The 19,847-nt window shown below is 50.5% G+C and overlaps 1 protein-coding gene across 2 annotated transcripts in view; it reads left to right on the forward strand.

The window, feature by feature from the left end:
- Nucleotides 1-910: 910 nt before the first annotated feature.
- The window catches only part of ARHGAP22 (Rho GTPase activating protein 22), a 67,377-nt gene continuing 48,440 nt past the window's right edge, over nt 911-19,847 (forward strand). For both annotated transcript variants that reach the window (XM_045568229.1, XM_045568230.1), the window contains exon 1: nt 911-968. In XM_045568229.1, coding sequence (XP_045424185.1) covers nt 917-968 — 52 coding nt within the window. In that variant the 5' untranslated portion in view covers nt 911-916. The remainder of the gene's footprint in view (nt 969-19,847) is intronic.

The raw sequence follows: 19,847 nt of genomic DNA on the forward strand, positions 1-19,847 counted from the left end.
ATGTTACCTTCCAAGGTGATTGCACAAAACACAATCTCATGGTACAAGTGCCATTTGCCAAATCCTCACCAACACTTGATGATGATGAGAGTTCACACTTGCAAAGCCCTTAGTACCATGCCACTTGTGTTCTAGGTTCCTCGTATATATCAACTCATTTAATCACCACAACGCTCCAATGAAGCAGTTTCTATTATTCTCTCTGTTTAATAGATGGGGAAACTGAGCAGAGAGTTTAACTTAATTCCACCAAAACTTTCATTTGTGCTAAGTGACATCTGAACCAGTAGCATTTCCCTCACTTTTAAAGTGAGAAAACAGTCCCAGAGATGATTTTCCCCAAGTCACACAGTCCGTAGGTAGGCCAGCCAGGTTTGGGGGTAGCCTGGAGAAACACGCCCCTTCCTGCTCCTGCGCAGTTCGGCTGGGCTGGGAGACTTGAGAGCCAGTGGCCCCGGGAACCGGCCCCCAAGTCACCCATGTGGCGACTGCTCAGAGGATGTTGGAGGAGGGGAGGCGCCGCCCGGCGAGGACGCCTCTTCTCCCGGGTCTGCGCGGGGTCAGGCCGGCGAGGCTCGCGCAGCGCCCCCTGGCGGCCGCCGGCGCCCGGGAGCGTAACGGGCCGCGGGGAGGGCGCCGGCGAGGGCAAGGGGCCGGCGCGGGGCCGCCCCGGCGCGCGGAGATAAAAGCGGGCCGCGGCGCGATCTGCGCGTTCTCCTATTGATTAGCAGGGTCTGCCCCGAGGCCGCGATGCCCGCGGCGCCGGGCGGCGGAGCGTGAGGGCGACGGAGCGGCCGGCGGCCCCGCGCGCACCCCGAGCCCGGCGGGCACTGCCCCCGGGCGGGACCTCGGCCGCGCCGCCCGCGCGTGCCGGCAGCAGGCGGGGGGCAGAGCGGCGCGGCCGCGGGCGGCTGCCATGGGACTGTGCTGCTGCAAGGACTGGAGGGGACACCTGCGAGCGCCCAAAGGTAACTCTCGGGCGCGCACGTGCGCCGCGGCTCGGGGCGCCGCTCCCCGCTCCCTCCGGCCGCCGCGGGGGGCTGCGCGCCCGCCTGGGGACTTGCCCCGGGTTTCCCAGGGCCCCAGGCCCGCTTCGGCTTTGAAAAGGGCTCAGGTGTGGCTGCTGCGCCCCGCAGCCTCCTAACTTTGGAGGGGGTGTCTTCCCCCACTCGGGGCTCGGGGGCGCGTCCAGGGGCTGCTCGTGCTCCGCGGACTCCGGCTGTGGGTTGGGGCGGGAGGGCAGGAGACCCCGGGGAGGGTTCGCCGTCCCGGGCAGGGAGCGGACCGCGGCGCGGGCTGCGGGTCCGCCGAGTCCACGGCGGGGCGGAGGAGCCCGGCGTCCCGAACCTGCCCGCGGGTTTTCTGCAGAGCGAGCTCGGCCAGTGCCCAGCGCCGCCTCTGCGGCTTAACCGCCCGGAGAGGGACCATTCATTCTGGCCCGCCGCTGTCACAAACTTGGACAGAGGCGCCCTGACTCAGAGTTTTCCAAAAGTCGCGGTGGAACCTGCGAGCGGAGCTGCTTGTGGAATGCAGCAGGCTTGGAGAGGGCCCGAAGCCAAGAAACATGCTTGGGACGTTGGCGGCCGCCTGAGGTCCGGCCTCTTCGGGCAGTGGCCCGTAAGACTTAACCCTTGATTGACTGAAATGATCCCTGTAGATGGAGGGGAACAGAGGTGCGTCCCTTCACTGCAGCGCTCCCCAAACTCACGTGGCCGCAACACCCACCTTCCCTGCTTATTAAAAAGCAGATTTCTGGGCACCGCCCCCCCCCCACCTGCTGGATAGCTCTGGGGCAGGCCGTGCTAAACTGTGTTTAAGAAGCTCCCCCAAGTGACTCCTGTGACCAGGCGAGTCTGGGAAGCCTTGCTTTTGAGCCCCAAGGTCAGGCAGGCCCCACCAGAATGCGCACCAGGGCCTGTCCCTCCGGGTAGTATTGTGGATCCAGGTAAAGAAAAGGTGTGAATGTGTCGCAGTGTTCTTGGCCCGGTGATAAGTGATGCCCTAAGTGTGCAGGTTGGGTTCACAAAGGGTTTGAGGCAGCTTATAATAACATGTATAATAATTAAGTTTAAAAAACCTAAACTGGACCCTACATTTAGACAGGATGTATAGAGCTCAAGGGCAAATAGAACCCAGTTAATCTGGCCACACTTAGTCCTGTGATTGAGCCTCTGCAGCCAAAACCAAGTGGGAAGTGTGGATACTGTAGTTGCAAGGTTCTCGTTGTTCCAGAGTAAGTTTTCTTAGCATTTAATTTTTAAAAAAGAATGAAAAAGAATTTTGTTTGTGGGACTTCACACTTGGAGAGTGGGGCTGAGAGCTATGTGTGTGGGGTCTTCACTATTACAGTAGCTAGGGCAGCAGTAGGATTCAGAGGACAGGGTCTTGCTGTGCTCCCTGAGGGCAGGTCAGAGCCCAGAGCAGGAGGGACTTCACCTGGGTGAGCAGCTTGGATCTTTCCTGACCCCTTCTCAGTAAAGGAGGCAGGGGATGGAGCTTGTGTCCCAGAAGCCAGTGTGGGTCTGCGAGGCCTTGCTAAGGGAGGACATGTACTCAATGAGAAGCCCCAGAAGGGAGCCAGGGGCCTCTCCTCCTGCTAGCTTTGTCTTCTGGGGCTGGGGACCCCCAGGGCCAGCTGCTGGCTATGCCAATCCAGGTGAGGAACAGCCTGGTCTGGGAATGTTCCCCAACTTGCCCCACCCTCTCTCCCACCCCATGGGACAGCTGGCCACTGCAGCTTGGGAGCAGGGACCAAGTCTGAAGTGCCCGCAAGGTTCTGCAGCCCATGGAAATTAACAAAGCTGGCCAAGCTGGCCAAGTCTGGGGCAAGAGGGGGTGGGGAGCCTTGGTGCCAGAGTGGGCTGCCAGCTACTGCCAGTTGGGGAGGAGAGAACCTGTGCAGCTGGAGAGTCTATGGTGCAAGCGAGACATATGTTTGGGTTTTTTAATGTAAAACTTGCAAATGTTTAAGTGCAGTGGACTCATTTAACAAATTTGAACCCATGTGGCTAGTTAGGCTGGGTGGTGGACAGTCTGGATCATTGTTCATGAGTTCTACCATAAACAGGGGAGCGGTTCTTTGGTCAAATAACCTTAGATTAGACATCAGGAGTTATTAAGGCTTGAAAGGGTTTTCACTGCAAACCTTCTCAGAGCCTTTGACACACTGGTGCAGTTGTTCCTCTCCAGGTCAGGTGGATTGTAGGTACAGTCTCCAGACCTTTGCCCAGAGAACCTGCATTTCATAGAGCATCTCAGGACACACATATTTTTGGACACTCTTTGAGAAATGCTGCTTTAGACATTAAACTCATTCAGTTGTCATAGCAGTGACACAGTATGTCCGTTCCCAAGGGCTGTGTGTGTGTTTAGCTATTGCAGGGTACCTAAGGAGATACCTGACTCTCTGGCCTAGAAATGTATTTGTTTTTAGAAAAGGTCCAAAGAGAGACCATTAGTCATTGATATCATTTCAATTAAGGCAACTGCTAAGGCAACAGCTGTTCTTATTGATTTCATTCTTGGATGTTTCTGAATCACTTTTACAACAGAATATTTTAGCCTGTTGTTTTTGTGTAAAAGTGTACCTGATAAAGTAGAAAGGCTCATATAATCTGTAATCTCACAAAGAGAACAGCAGAAATACATCAAGTGCCAGTGCCAGAGTCAGTTAGGAGGTGTCATCATCGTGCCTTTGAAACCCAGGGCCTGGGCCTTTGCCCAGGAGCCCCTTGCTCTCCTGGTGGCCGCAGAGCCGCAGTGGGCGCGGGGGTACCTGGGGAATTGCTACAGGCCCTTCTCAGGGAGGGGGTGTGAGACGCTGTGGTGTTAGTCACACTGACTATCAGTGCAAGACAGACTGTTGCAGACAGAGCAATCCTGGTTCCAGGTGCTCCCCAAGAAGCCAAAAGGTGAGCGAGCAGGCGCTGATTTGTAGAGAAGGATCGGGGGAGCAGAGCGCTAAGGTACTCACTCTGAACTCTGAGGGCAGCAGTCTGGCTTCATTGTTTCTGGGGCATGTTTCCAGATGCTTCTGTATTTAGAGCTCTGTGGTGGGTGGATCTCTTCCTTTGGGGGCAAATTTTATTTTCCCCAACTGTGCGCAGTTGCCCAGGTTGAGATGTGGAGGAAGAAGGTGGTGCTCTAGCACAGCATGGAGTAGCTTCTGGTCAAGGTGGAGAGGGAGTGAGGGAGTGCGAGCACACTGGTGGGCCCCTGAGACCTTCTCACACACGCAAACACACACACACACACACACACACACATGCTCGTCCCCTGCTGCTTCCGCAGATGCCCCTGGGGCTCCTTGCCAGCGCCCTTCCTGCTGGTCTCCGCAGCACAGCCCTCTGCCGCCTTCCAGGGTCTTGCCCACTGGCAGGCCCCCTTCCGTTCCCGACGTCCTCACTCTTCCTTCTGTCCCCTCCTCCTGTCAGCTCGTAGACCTGCCTGAGTTCCTCATCAGAAAAGGAAACCCAGAAACAACCACAAGACCAGTCTCTGCCCTCTCTGTGCTCCATAAACCCTGACCTTTGTTCATCGCCTCCACCCCAGTGCTGAGCAGCTCAGAGCCTGCCCCTCTTCTGCACCCCCAGCCCTTCTCCTGCCTCCTGGTCCTACTCTGGGGCCCTCCCCTGCCCCCTTTTTGCTGTGACCTCTGTCAGCTACTGAGCCGTCTCCCCAGGGCCCTGATGGTCTGATTGCCTCTAAGCAAACAGTCCCCCATGGTGCTCATCTCCAGCCTGCAAGCCCGGACGCCTGCACCAGCCCTCCTCTGCAGTCCTGTGCCCACCGCCCCTTCTCCTGGGCACCGAGATCTCTGCCCTGCCCCGCTCTTCATTTCCCACAGCCACAGGCTGACACACCCGTGGTTCTGCCCCACGACTGCACTGCTTCCTGACAGGTCGTCCCAGGTTCCTCTGTGCCCCTTCTACTCCCCTGCCCAAGGCAGCACCCCATCCATGGCCCTGGTCATACTGGGTCCCTCCTCAAACCCTGCCTTGGCCCCACACTGCCTACAGAAGAGGCCCAGTGTCTTAGCCTTGCTGGTGTTATGTCCCCGAGCACCCTCCCCCCCCACCACACAGCCCAGACCCCCCGGTGCCTGCACGCACCATGTGCTCCCCAGGTGCCTTCAGCCAGGACCCAGGGCGGTCAAGCCCCAGGCACGTGGCCTGTGCCTGGAGCCATCTCTGAGGTCCCAGCCCTCGGGACTGGTTCATTTCATTCTACCCGGCACTGTGATTGATCTGTGTCTGCTGCTGCTGGCTGGTCATTGTCTTGTCACCTCTGTGATCTGGCACTGCAGTGCCACAGAATCTGTGCTCTGTGAACACTGGCAAGAGAGTGGAATGTGGGCAGAGATGGGGAGACCGTTGTGCTCCCCTGTTGGCCAGGCTCAGTCTGTTGGTGTCACCTGACACCCAGTGGATCCTGGTGGCAGCCCATCAGGAGAGTCCAGCCCTTTGGCTGTATCACTGTGCCCTGACAGTGTGCACTGGGGATGGATTCCTGTGGTCCCCGTGTCCCTTTGCTGATGGACAAAGTGTCGGTTCCGCTGGGCATGGGCTCACCGGGGCACCCAGCAGCCAGGGTGCAGGGGTTGGTGGGCCCGGCAGGAATGCTGCTGCAGGGCCAGGGCAGGGTGGGCAGGCAGAGGTGCCCATCTCTGTGCTGGAGGCAGGGCACAGGGAGGCGTGGCTGTCAGGGTGGTAGGACTGGTTCTGCTGTCTAAACTCCTACATAACCTCTGAGCCCACCTTCTTGAGAAGATTCCGTTTTTCACGATGCCATCAAGATTGCTGATAGGCAGCTGCCATCCAGGCTTCTGTCTGTCTATTGCACAGTTATGTGTTGGGCACCGGCTCCACGGCAGGCCTCGTGCAAATCTGTCCCCAGAGTGCCCATAGCCTGTCTGAGACACAGGTAGCAGACGTGATGTTGCAGGCTGAGAAGAATGCAGGGTGAGCCTCGAGCCAGGGTGTTCCGGGCACCCGGCCGCAGGGGTCAGGGAACGCCCAGACCAGGTGGTGCCCGAGCTGGGTCTTATGGGAGGAGTCAGCAACCCATGAGAAAAGATAAGGAAGGCTTTCCAGGCACGCAGAGGTGTCCAGGGCTGAGGGATTCAGGGAGCTGTCCCCCTCAGGCCAGCGAGCAGCTGCCCCTGCCTGGCCACTCCTGCTTTGCTCCTGCCCCGGGGACCGGCACACACCAACGCCCCTTGGGCTCGCTTGCTCGGCCCTCTTGCTGGCAAACTCATCAGAGCTGTGTCCCCAACTTAGGCCTCACCCCACCTGCTGGACACCTCCATTGGATGTCTCCTGGCTAGAGATTGGCCAAAGCTCATCAGGCAAAGTCTGAACTCTTGATTTTGCCTCCTTCTCTGACTTGCCATCCCCTGGTTCTGCCAGTTCTACTTCCAGAATGCATCTGAATCCTTCTGCTGGGATGTGTCCCAAGCCAGCACCCTGGTCCCTGCCACCACCATCCTGCCCCTACCTGCTGCAGGGACCCTCCCCCCCAGTCTTCCAGCAGCCAGAGTGGCCTGGGCAGGTGTCTGCTGGTCTCTCTGCTCCCTGCTTGCGAATGCTCGGTGGCTCCAGTGGCATTTACAATCATCTCTCAGCGTCCCATTCACTGCTGGGCCCCCCCGTGGCCCCCAGCTCCCCACATCCCCATCCTCCTCTTGCACACCACTGCTGTTGTGTCCCTCAGTTCTCTCTACTGGAAGTCGCCTTGCCCCTGGGGACCCCAGTGTTTGTCTGGGCCTCAGTGTCACTATTTCCTGAGAGGCCTTCCCTGGCCCCTGTTATTTGCTGACTGTCCATCTCATATTTTTCCTTTAAAGCACTTACCACAATGCACAAATATACACGTGTCGTTATTTTGCAAGATCTGCCCTCTCACCAAGGGACCAGAAGTGCCCTGAAGACAAGGGCAGGCTCTGTCTTTTGCTGGCCGCTGCAAAGGCCGGCAGGGGCCGGGCGGTGTGGCAGCCCTTGTGGCCGACTCAACTTTGAAAGCAGTAGAGTTAGGGCCTCCTGCGCTGCTCTAGGGATTGTGCTCAGGGGATGGAGCCCTCAGGCCTCTGGTCCCACTCAGTTTCTGAGAAATGTCCCTCTTCTCAGAGGGACCTCTCGGTCTTACCTCCTCCCTACTCTGGGGTCCTGGGCAGCAGCCCTGTGGGTTTTTTCAAAAAGGCAACCAGCACCAGGCAGAAAATTGGGTTTCATTTCCTAGCCAGGCTGCCCCTGGCCTCCCCGAGCCCCTGCATTCCCACCTGTGTATGGGGACAGGCGTACTGACCTCAGGAGTCCTCAGAAAGCCCAGCGAGAGTCCCAGCTCCACCCCTTACTAGCTGGGTTTCCACTTGGAACTTCAGTTTCTTTATCTGGAAAGAAGTAAACAGGCAAGACTGGAGGTCTCTGCAGCCTCTGGCAGCGGGAACCTCGGGTGATGCTCTGAGGAGACTCAGGACTGCCCTGTGCTGCTAGCAGCGGTCCCAGTGCCTTCTCCCGCCTGCGTGGCGATGGCCTTAGCAGCCGTCCAGCTTGGGGGAGGCGAGTGAGACAGCAAGGATGGGGCAGCAGCCCTCCTTCGACCAAGTCTGTGAGCAGGTCTCTTTAACAGCACACAGCCAAGGTCCACACTGCTGGCCCCAGGGCTGGGCGGCACTCGTGGCCTCCGAGAGGAACCGTCCTGGGGAAGCTCAGGGCCCCTGATCTTGGCCATTTGGGTATCAAGTCTCCCAGGGAGCTTTAGAGTCCTGAACTCCCGCGCGTGGGGACGGAAACGCCTGCAGGTGTGCTTTCTCATCACGTGTTCTGTGCCCTGTGGAGGCCCTCCTTCAGGAATCCTGGGACCAAATGCAGAGTATCCAAATGAAGTGAACCCCTAAAATAGCCCCCTTAGCCCCCAAACCCCACCTGGCTATGTAGTTATTGCACATCTCGCTTGAATTGTGTCTTTTGCTGGGCTCTTCCCTCAAAAACCTATCACTGGATTCTTTTTTTAAACAGCTGTATTGAGATATATTTCACATACCATAGAATTCATACAATTCAACATTTTTTAATGTATTTGCAGAGTTATGCAACCATCACCAAAATCTAATTTTGGAGCATTTTCATTACCTCAAAAAGAAACCCCATGTCCATTAGCAGTCACTTCCCACTCCTGTGACAACCCTCCCCCCACTTGTACTGCAGCCTCAGGCAGCCACTCAACGATTCTCATATAATATTAATACATATATTGTATTTCTGTGATTGACTTCTTTCCCTTAGCCTAGGTTCATCCATGTATCACTACTTCATTTCTTTTTATGGCTGAATAGTATTCCATAGTATGAACACATCACATTTTGTTCATGCATTCATCAGTGGATTTGGATTGTATTTTGCTAGTTTTTCTTGAAGACTTTTGTGTCTGTATTTATAAGGGATATTGGTTTTCCTGCTATGTCTTTGTTTTTGATATCAGAGGGATACTGGCTGCATAGGAGGAATTGGGAACTGTTCTCTACTATTTTTTGGAAGAATGAACATTTGGTATTAATTCTTCTTTAAATATTTGATAGTTTAGATTTTATCTTTCTTTTTGAGTTGGTTTGGTAGTTTGTGTCTTTCTAGGAATTTGTTTCATTTAAGTCATCTAATTTGTTGACAAATGGTTGTTCATATTATTCCCTTATAAGCCTTTTTATTCTGTAAGATTGGTAGTGATGTTCCCTCTTTCATTCCTGATTTTAATAATTTGAATCTTCTTTTTTTTCTTGGTCAGTCTAGCTAAAGTTTGTCAAATTTGGTGATCTTTTCAAAGAATCAACTTTTTTGCTGATTTTCCCTATTGTTTTTCTAGTCTTTATTTTATTTGTCTCTACTCTAATCTTATTTCCTTCCATCTGTTTAAGTTGGATTTGGTTTGTTCTTTGTCTGGTTTCTTAAGGTGTGAGGTTAGGTTATTGATTTGAGATCTTTCTTCTTTTATAAAATAGGTATTTGTAATTATAAAAGATTCCTCTAAGCACACTTTTACTGCATCCCATAAGTTTTAGTATATTGTATTTTCTTTTTCATTTATCTCAAAGTGTTTTTAAATTTTCTATTGTGATTTATTCTTGGGGTATTTATTTATTAAGTTAGTTTGTTAGAGATAGGGTCTTACTGTGTTGCCCAGGCTAGAGTGCAGTGGCTATTCACAGATATAGTCATAAAGGACTACAGCCTCAAACTCCTGGGCTCAAGCCATCCTCCTGCCTCAGCCTCCCAAGCAGCTGGAACTACAAGTGCTTGCCATTGCTCCTGGCATCTTTGAGTATTTAGGATTAGTTTCTACATACTTTCTACTTACTACATTTAGGATGTAGATTAGTTTCTACATACTTGTGAATTTCCCAAATTTCCTTTTTTTAAGAATTGACTTCTAATTTCATTCCTCAGTAGTCAGTGAACACAATTTCATACTTTGTTTTAATCATTAAAAATTTTAAGGCTTGCTTTATGATTTAGTATATGGTCTATTCTGGAATATGGTCCATGTGCACTTAAGAAGAAAGTTTATTCTGTTATTGTTAGCTGGAGCATTCTATAGAAGTATGTTAGGTCTACTTGATTCCTTGTATTATTCAAATCTGTTTCCTTATTGACATTCTGCCTATTTCTATTATTGAAAGTGGAATATTGAAGTCTCCAAAGATTATTGAATCCTTCTTTAATCCTGTCCATTTTTACATCATGAATTATGGGGATCTGTTCTTAGGGACATATATGTTTATGATTGTTTTATCTTCCTTCTGGATCTACCCTTTTATCATTATAAAATGTTCATCTTGTTTATCTCCAGTAACCTTTTTGTTTTGAAGTCTATTTTGAAAAACTTGCATTCATGTCTTTTGCCCACTTTTTGATGGGGTTGTTTTTTTCTTGCTGATTTGTTTGAGTTCTTCGTAGATTCTTTGTCAGATATATAGTTTGCAAATATTTTCTCCCATTCTATAGGTTGTCTATTCACTCTGTTGATTATTTCCTTTGCTATGCAGAAGCTTTTTAAGTCACATTTATTTATTTTTGTGGTTGCTGCATTTGCCTTTGGGGTTTTAGTCATAAATTCTTTGCCTACGCAATATTGCGAAGAGTTTTTCCTACACTTCCTTCTAGAATTGTTACGATTTCATGCTTTATATTTAAATCTTTTATCTATTGTGAATTAATTTTTGTATATGGCAAGCAATAGGGGTCCTGTTCATTCTTCTGCATGTGGCTATCCAATTTTCCCAGCACCATTTATTGAATAGGGCATCCTTTCCTCAATGTATGTTTTTGTCTGCTGTGTCAAAATCAGTTGGTCATACCTATATGGTTTTATTTCTGGATTCTCTAGTGTTTTCCATCGGTCTATGTCTCTACCTTTATACCAGTACCATGCTGTTTTGCTTACTATAGCCTTGTAGTATAACTTGAAGTCAGGTAATGTGATGCCTCTAGATTTGTTCTTTTTAATTAAAAATGCTTTGGCTATTCAGGCTCTTTTTTTGGTTCCAAGTGAAGCTTAGAATTATTTTTTCCTAAATCTGTGAAATATGATGTTGGTATTTTGATAGGTTGCATTGATTTTGTAAATCATTTTGGGCACTATGGACATTTTAGTGGTGTTGATTCTGCCAATCCATGAGCAGAGGATGTTTTTCCATTTGTTTGTGTCCTCTGTGATTTCTTTCATCAGTGTTTTGTAGTTCTCCTTATTGAGATCTTTCACCTCCTTGGTTAAGTATATTCCTAGGTATTTTATTTTCTTTGTATTTTTTGTGAATGATATGAACAGAAGTTTTTCAAAAGAAGATAGACAAATGGCCAAGAAACATATGAAAAGATGTTCAATATCACTAATCATCAGAGAAATGCAAAATTACAATGAGATACCATCTTACCTGTATCAGAATGGCCGTTACTAAAAAGTCAGAAAACAATAGATGCTGGCATGGATGCAAAAAGAAAGGCACACTTATACACTGTTTTATACACTGTTGGTAGGACTGCAAATTAGTACAACCTCTATGGAAATTCTTCAAAGAAATAAATGTAGACCTACCATTTAATCCAGCAATCCCACTGCTGGGTGTCTACCCTAAGTAAAATAAGTCATTTTATCAAAAAGATACCTGTACTCAAATGTTTATTGCAGCACAATTCACAATTGCAATGATATGGAATAAAATTAAGTGCCCATCAATTCACAAGTGGATAAAGAAAATGTGGTGTGTGTGTGTGTGTGTGTGTGTGTGTGTGTCCTCTGGAGTACTACTCAGCCATAAAAAGGAATGCAATAATGTCATTTGTAGCAACTTGGATGGAACTGGAGACTATTATCCTAAGTGAAGTATCTCAGGAATGGAAAACCAAACACTATATGTTCTCACTAATAAATGGGAGCTAAATGATATATGCACAGGCACAAAGAGATATAAAGGATATTGGAAACCAACAAAGGGGGAGAATTGGAGGGGAGGTAAGGGATAAAAAACTTACCTATTGGGTACAATGAATACCATTCTGGTGACTAGCATACCAAAAACCCTGACTTAAGCATTATACAAGATATCATGTAACAAAAACATTTATACCACCTTAATATTTTGAAATAGAAAATCAAATCTGTTGTGTCTGTTATTTGTGTAGGCACCCTAGCTCTCTTTTAGGTATTTTTTTCATAGTATATTCTTTTTCATCATTTCACTTTCAACCTACTTGTGTTTTTTAATTTACATGTGTCTCTTGTAGACAGTAATAGTTTGACCATTTTAAAAATCCATTGGCCAGTCTTTGCTTTTTTATTGTAGCACTTAATCCATTTATATTTAGTGTAATTACTGATAAGGTTGATTTATGTTAGACATTTTGCTATTTGTTTTCTATATATCTTACATATTTTTTTCTAGTCCTCTATTACTGCCTTTTTTATGTTAAATAGAAATTTTCTAGCGTACCATTTTAATTCCCTTATTTCTTCACAGTATTTTTTTTTTTAGTTATTTTCTTAGTGGCTATTCTGGGAATTACAATTAGCCTCTTAATATAAAACAATTTAGTTCAAATTAATACTACCTTAACTTCAGTAGTATACAGAAACTTTAATCCAATATAACTCCATTCTCTCCTATTACTTTGTGCTGTTATAGATTATAGTCGTACTAATTACATCTTTGAGCATTATCACAGTTTTACAAGTATTGCTTTATACGGTTATCTTTAAAATAGAAGAAAGGGCTATAAAAATACATCTATGCTGTCTTTTATATTTAACTATATAAGTGTTCTTTATTTCTTAATGTGGATTATTTCACTTTGAGGGACTCCTTTTAGGATTTCTTGTAAGACAGATCTGCTAGAACAGAGAACTGAATACTATTAGTTTTTGTTTATCTGGGAATGTCTTTTCCTTCATTTTTGAAGGATGATTTTGCTGGAAATAGGATTCTTGGTTGACAGTCTTTTTTTTTCTTCTGTCAATATTTTGAAATGTCATTCTACTGCTTTCTGGCTTCCATGGTTTCCAACAAGAAGTCAACTGTTAATTTCACTGAGAACCCTTGTATATGCTGAATCATTTCCTTTGCTTCTTTCAAGATTCTTGGTCTTTGGACAGCTTGACTGTGATATGTCTAGGTGTGAATCTGTTTTGAGGTTATCATATTTGGAGTTGAGATTCTTGGATAATGGTTTTCAACAAATTGGGAAGTTTTCACATCATTTTTGTAAATATTCTTCCCACCTCTTTTTCTTTCCCCTGTCCTTCTAGGACACCCATTATGTGTATGTTGGTATGCTTGATGGTGTCCCATCCGTTGCTGAGGTTCTGTTCATTTTTCATTATTTTTTTTCTGCACCTCAGACTGGGCATTCTCAGTTAACCTGTCTTCAAGTTTATTGATTATTTTCTTCTGTTAACTCAAATCTGTTCTTGGAACCCCTATACTGGATTATTCATTGCCATTATTGTACTTTTAAACTCCAGAATTTGTATGTGGTTCTTTTTGTAATTTCTATTTGTTTATTGACATTGTCTAATTGGTGAGACATCATTGTCATACTTACCTTTAATTCTTTAGAAATGGTTTCCTTTAGTTCTTTGAACATATTTACAGTAGCTATAAATATGAAATCTCTTAATAAGTATGATATCTGGCTCAAGGACAGTTTGTATTGATTACTTCTTTTCTGTGTATGGGCTGAACTTTCTTTTTGGGGGGTATTTTATATAATCTTTTGTTGCAAACTGGACATTGTAGAGAATATAATGTGGCAACTCTGCAAATCAGATTTACCTTCCCTCCCCGGATGGTGGTCATAGCTGTTTACTGAATTCCTGAACAGAATCTATAAAATCTTCCCCGAAGTATGCAGCCACCAAAGTCTCTTCTTGTTAGTATAGTGTCGGCTAATCATTTATCAGAGATACCCTTAAATGCCTTAAGCCAATTAGTTTTCTACCCTTTGCTGAGAGAGAGAGAGAGAGAGAGAGAGAGAGAGAGAGAGAGTGTGTGTGTGTGTGTGTGTGCTGGGGCACATCTCCAGTGCTTAGGTAGTTTATGACTCTGCTTTAGCCTTCCCTAAGTCAGCCAGAGATGAGACTGCAGCCCTCTCAGGTCTTTCCTGCAGACGGGCACAGCCTTGCACATGCACATGACCTTCTAGATCTCCTTGAATGTCAGAGCTTTTCAAAGCCCCCAGTGGATATCTCCTTTCCCAGATCTTCCGTTTTGTTTTGGCCGTGTCTTGTTTGCCCCAGTTGGTATCATAGCTTTAGGCAGCTGCTAAAGACATGCTGCTGACTGTTTTTGACCAATGCCCTGGGGATAAGGCTTTTCCTGCAGAGCAAGCTCAGAGTCAGGGCAAATAGTGACAATGCTCTGTAAAAGAGGCTTTTTCAGGGAGTGGCAAAACGGGTCAAACTGTGACAGTGCTTTAGGGATGGGACTTTTTGAGAAGCTAATTTATATGAAAATATGTGAGCAAGTACTCAGAGCTTCCCTGGGCAGGGCTTTGTCCCCCTTACTTAACCTTTGCTTAGATGCTAAGTGGTGACTTGGAGGTGGGTTAAGGGCTTGGTTTCAAGGGGGCTATGTGAGATGTGGAAAGTTCCTGAAGCTTGGAGTTGGGCAGCCCTGGTTCTGAATTCTGGCTTTACCACCTTCTTGCTTGTACAGCCCTGGGGACAGTTTAATTCTCTGAGCCAAAGAGGGATACTTCTGTAAATTGGATGCCAGCAACCTCCCCAGGTTGTGTTAAGGGAAGAATTAAATTGGCCTCTGTATGTCAGGTTGCTGGCACACAGAAAATGCCCCCAAATGGAAATTATTATTTGGCTTGAAGCTTAGGGTAAGACCCTAAAAAATGATGAGACCAGTGTTGTTTTGCTGAAATAAAAGCATTTATAACACACAAGCACTTACTATGTGTCAAGCCCTGTCCTGAGCATTTGTATATATACATATGAGTTCATATAATCCTCACAGTAGCCCTCAAGTAGCTTCTGTTATTAGTCCTGTTTTAGAGATGAGGAAATTGAGGTGCCGAGTTTCCTGCCCAAAGCCACTCAGAGCTGGAGCTCCCACCTGGCTGGCTGGCACCAGAGCCCGCACTCCTCCCTGCACTTCTGTGTGGGTTTCCATTTAAGACTACACAACTCAAAGGCAGGCGGGCACTTTGACAAATAGAAACAGAGAGCACCGAAGTGTGATAAGAAAAGCAGCATGCGCCCGTAACCGACGAAACTGGAATCAGAACAACTGGGACAGCCTCTAGTCACATCCAGTTTGGAAGGCGTCAGAGGTCACACACACACTTCTCCTTTGTGGCTTCTGCAGACCGGGTTCCTCTCTGAGAATCAGTCACGCATGGGGCCTGCCCTCCGCTGGAGTTCCTCCTGGGGTGGGTGCAGCCTGTGCCCGGAGCAGCCTCCTCCCCGCCTCCCCCCGACCTGCTCAGGCCGTTGCCCAGACTGAGGAGTAAGCGGGGTGCTGTGTTTCAGCCCCTCGTAGGCAGCCCCACCCAGGACCCGCAGCAGCAGCACAGGGGATGTGTGATAACCCGGTGCTCATCCTGACACGCCAGGCCTGCAGGAGCAGGTACCCCCCACCCTGGGTCTCGTTCAGTCTTTTATGACTTGAGCAAGTTACCGTCAGCACTGTCACAATGGCCACTGCCACGTTGGACTGTCTCTGCAAGTGCAGGGCACCAGGTGCACGTGGGGAATGTGTGGGGTCCTCTGAACCTGCCCTCTGGCCACCAGCTCCACCTCCTCAGACCTTCCCAGGGAGGTGCCCCCACCCCGGGCAAGGCTCAGATCCCTAGCCATGGCTGGTATACATGTGGTCCTCACTTGAACAACAAGGAGGTTTGTAAAAGGTTGAAATAGATAGGTGCCAGTTATTAGACCGTCCCTGCCCCAGATTTCCTGGGCTCCTCAGGCCTCCCTACTCGCCAGTACCTGGAGTGTCTATACCTGCTTTAGCAGGGCCACCCGGGACCCGCTGCAGGCTCCTGGCCCACTTGCATTCTGATGGGCCCTGCAGAGCCACTGGTGAGGGTTCAAACAGCACCCAGTCTGCAACACGACTTCTGGGGGCAGAGGGCCCCTGAACCTTGGAGCAAGGAGAGACCTTTGAGATGAGGTCATTTCTACTTCCTCTGTTTACCGATGAGGAGACTCAGACCCAGAGGCCTATGTCACCCTCCCAGGTCACACGGCTCATTTGGACAGAGCACTAGACTAGCTCCTTGGGAGCTGAGGGTGCAGAATTGGGGACAGCATGAATGTCCTTGGAGTCAGGCCAGCCTGGGCTCAAGTCCTGACTCAGCCACTTTGCCTGTTGTCCCTCTGGGCCTGGGTCTCATGCTGGCGGGGTGACCAGCGCCTCACGGGGCTGCCATGATGCCCTGCGGGCATGGGGGAAAAGGGCTTGTGTATGATGAGTGTCCACCGATACCAAACACTGTCTTCTTCCCTGGGAAAGCCAGGGCGTCTGAGGTCCTCTGTTGGCACCAGCACCTTCTAACTTAGTGAGGTCTCAGCGGCCATGCCCAGAGTCAGCTGCCCGCCAGCAGGCCGCTCCCTACCGTGCCCCAGTCCCATTTGAGGAACAAACAAGTGCTCTTCCAGTGAAGAGCTCCCAGGAGGGCTAAGGAGGGCATCCGCCACCCAGACTTCACTCTCACTAGTGATGGCACCGTGGCTACTTTTAGCTGTATGAAATAACACACAGCCTCGGAGGTGGTGGACTGAGCGGTCCTTGGGGGAGTTTTTTAAAAAGCCCAAAGAGAGGAAATGACTTGCTTAAGGCCACACAGCATGTCAGTGGCCTAGCTGAGCCTCCACCTGCAGCCCCTGAGTCTGGGGACCCTTCTGCTCTTGGCTCTGACAAGGCTGCCTAACGTCATGCTAGTTCAGCCCACACGAGTTGAGTGTGAGCTCTGCACAGAGAACGTGCTGGGCCACTTACACAGGGCGTCCCCCTTCCCTACCTTGAAATGGCGGGGGCAGGGCAGTACCTACAAGAGTTATTCCAGGTGAGGATGAGGGTTGGGGGAGGGAGCTGAGCAGGTGTGGGGGAACCACCCCTCCGTGCCACCCGAGACACTGAGTGGGACAGTCAGCCCCGTGGCCGTGGCCCTGGCTCACCTCTTTCTTAAATGATCTTTCTTCTGTTGCCTTCAGACATTTTCCAAGTATCCAGTGGGACAAAACGACCCTTAGACTTAGCCTCTCCGCTTTGCTGCAGGCCCCAGCCCCCTCCACTGCCCGCCAGGCTCCCTCCGCCTGCTCATTTGCATTACAACTCGCAGCCCTGATGCTTGTAGGTTCCGTGGTCAGGAGGGGCTCCTGCTATACCTGCCTTGCTGTGCGTGGAACGCTCACGTGGGGAGGAAGAGAGGCCACATGCGCTGAGCGTTTCTCGTGCCTCTGCTCTCTCAACTGTGTCCCCACGAGGGGTGTGATGCCCTTGATTGTAAAGAGATGAAGATGTCAGGCTCTGAGGGGTAAATAACTGGTCCCGGGCCCCCCAGATGTCCCTGGTGAAGCTATGTTTGAACCCAGCCCTCACTAACTCCACAATCCGTGTTCTTTTCTCTTCCCTCAGCCGTCCTCCACGTCTCCAGGCTGTACTCTCCAGTTGACAGTCCTTGACTGCTAGAACTAGGGGTCTTTGAGGTTTCTCTGGCTACCTAATAAAGCGATTTCTGATAAAAACCTAAGGACATCCTTCCTTCTTGTGTCCCCTCCCCATGACCCAAAGGACATCTTCAGAGCCTGGAAATGGCTGGAAATCTGGAGTAGCAGGTGCAGAAAGGATGTCACAGGTCCGCTACTTTATATATTCAGAGAGGCTGAGGAGCTGCTTGTCCCAATAAACGCCTGGGAAGCCACTGATGGAGGGGGCTGTGCTGGGAGGGCCTGGCGGGTCTGGGGGAAATGAGGTCGCCGAGCCCCGGAAAAGGCCGGGGTCATCCAGCATCCTGCCCTGCCTCCCCTGTGAGGCCCCATTGTCCTGGCTCGAGCTCCTGGCTGGCGGGCCCTGGAGCTCCGCATTCATGAGCCCAGCTCTGAGGCCCATTCTGAGTTAGTGCTATTTGTAGAATCTTCTTAAAATACCACAACAGTGCCATTCATGGAGCGTCTGCACAGCGATCGAAGGCGGAGGCCGGAACAAAGCTCGGCTGTGCCCGGCTTCCCGTTTTGGCCTCTGCCAGAGGGCGCCCCCTCCACCCCGCAGACGAGGGATGTTGGCGCCCTCCCTGCCCTGGGTGCTCCCGAGCGAGGCCCCATGGGGCGCAGCACAGACTCGGGCCCTGCCGGCCTGTGGCACGCCTGAGCCAGGCTGGCCAGCGGAGCGGGTGCAGGATGGTGTGCGGCTCTCGGGATGTGACACTGCGCCCTTCTTGTAGCTGTCTCTGCCACGCCCGGTTCTCCTTCATCCTGCCACCCTCAGCGCTGGCATCGGGCCCCACGTAGGACTTGCTCAGTTTGGTTGGACGGACAGACGGGAGCAAAGAATGAGTAACGGCCGTCATCAGGGGCCGGGAGAATAAAGGCTTTGGCATCCAGAGTCAAAGCCTCGGGCCTTCTCCATCGCCCTCTGTCGGCAGGTGACGGGGTTCGGCGTTAGACGCAGCAGTGTCCTGCCTGTTTCTCCCCCACCCAGCGGCACCCACAGCGCTGCTGCCGTAGGAGCACTTGCTCTTGGGATGTTAACAGTTGTCACCGTTGGCATGTGGTTCGTGGTATCCGGGAGGAGCTGAGCAGCACAGAGTTGAGGGTTTTCTGGCGGTGGGACCTCTGAGAGCCTCTGCTGTGTGCATGGGCCGTTGCTGGGCAGTGACTCCGAAGCGATTTGCCCTCGGACCCTTCCTCACTCAGCTGCGGGCTGGGCGGTGCTGCTCCGGGTTCCGTGGCCCTGCAGGATGCAGGTGTGGTGGGGCCCCTACGGGGTGCCCTTCTGTGCAAAGGGCTTGTTGATTTCCCATTTTGATCTTCTCCTGTGGGTACCTAGCCATGGGTTGCTCAGAAAGGCAGACATTCATCTGAAAGGAGGTGGCTTAGCTGGTCCCGGCCCGTGCCTGAGGACAAGAGCCTGCAGTGGGCCTCCCAGCGTATCCGGGGTGGTTGGCGGGACCCCCGCCCTGGTGGGAAAGGCGTGGCAGCCAGGGCCTAGCGGCCCTCGTTGGACAGCTGTGCCAGCCAGGACTGAAGGGGGGTTTTGAGTGTTTTTAAAAGTGTGGCCATTTGTCCTCAACAGGTCCCCAGTATGTCCCCAGTAACAGCTGGTCACGAAGGACACAGCCGCTCTCTGACCAGTGGTGGGGCCATTACTGCTACTGAGCAGGAAGAGTGGCTGTTGGTGAGGGGCCCTGCCCGGCAGTGGGAACCTGGGGCGGGGCCAGGTGGGAGACAATGTCCGGGGGTGGTGTGGGGATTCTGGGAGCAGTCCATGTGCAGAACAAAACTCCTCTCAGTGTGAAGGAAGGTGCCAGCCCTGGAGCCCTGGCGATGGAGTCCGACCACCACGTGGGGCAGCGATGGCCCCGGGAACAGCCCCTCCAAGACAGGCAGATCCGTATCACTCACCAGCTGCAGGACTTCAGGCAAGGACCTGACACTCCTGTGCCTCGGTTTCCACATCAGTGAAATGGGATCCATGAGGCTTAATTTGAGGGTTGCTGTGAGGTTGGAGGAGCTCACCGTGTAGTTGCCACGCCTGGCTGAGCAGGGCCTCCGTGGCTGGCGGCATCCTGTCCCTAAGTGAATTACCAAGGGAGTGGGAGGTTTTGTGGTTCTTTCGCCTGTGTTAGCCCCCACTTGAGGCTGCGCACGCCCGAGCTCAGGGACTGGGTGGCACCCTGGAGTCCCCAGCACACCCACACATGCGTGTATGACTGACTGTCCTGTGAGGGCAGGTAAGAGGCTACGCACGGCTGGTACCTTGGGGGAGAGGGTCTGGCACACAAATCTTTCTGAAGTCTAACCCCTTCCATTTCTTTTCTGTTTCTTCTCTTGCTGTCACCCGTCATTTCCTGATGCCATCAGTACAGCTGCCTCTGTCAGCTCTCCCAATCCTTTTTTAACTACCTGTTCCTATCCACTGTGTATTGTGGAGCCAGTGAATCATATGTGTTAGAAATGTGTGTAAACCAAAAGCAAGCAAGCCCTGAGACAGCCTCAAGAGTCAGCTGTTGGCTGTCAGCGTACCGTTTGCCTGTTTTGTTTTCCCATTCATTGTGTCACTTGTTCCTGGACTCTAGATGGACGAGGTTGCCAGATAAGTGACATCTGGATAAACAAGGCATTGTTGTAAT

This window comes from Lemur catta, chromosome 14 (assembly GCF_020740605.2).
Source record: "Lemur catta isolate mLemCat1 chromosome 14, mLemCat1.pri, whole genome shotgun sequence".
Lineage (NCBI taxonomy): Eukaryota > Metazoa > Chordata > Mammalia > Primates > Lemuridae > Lemur > Lemur catta.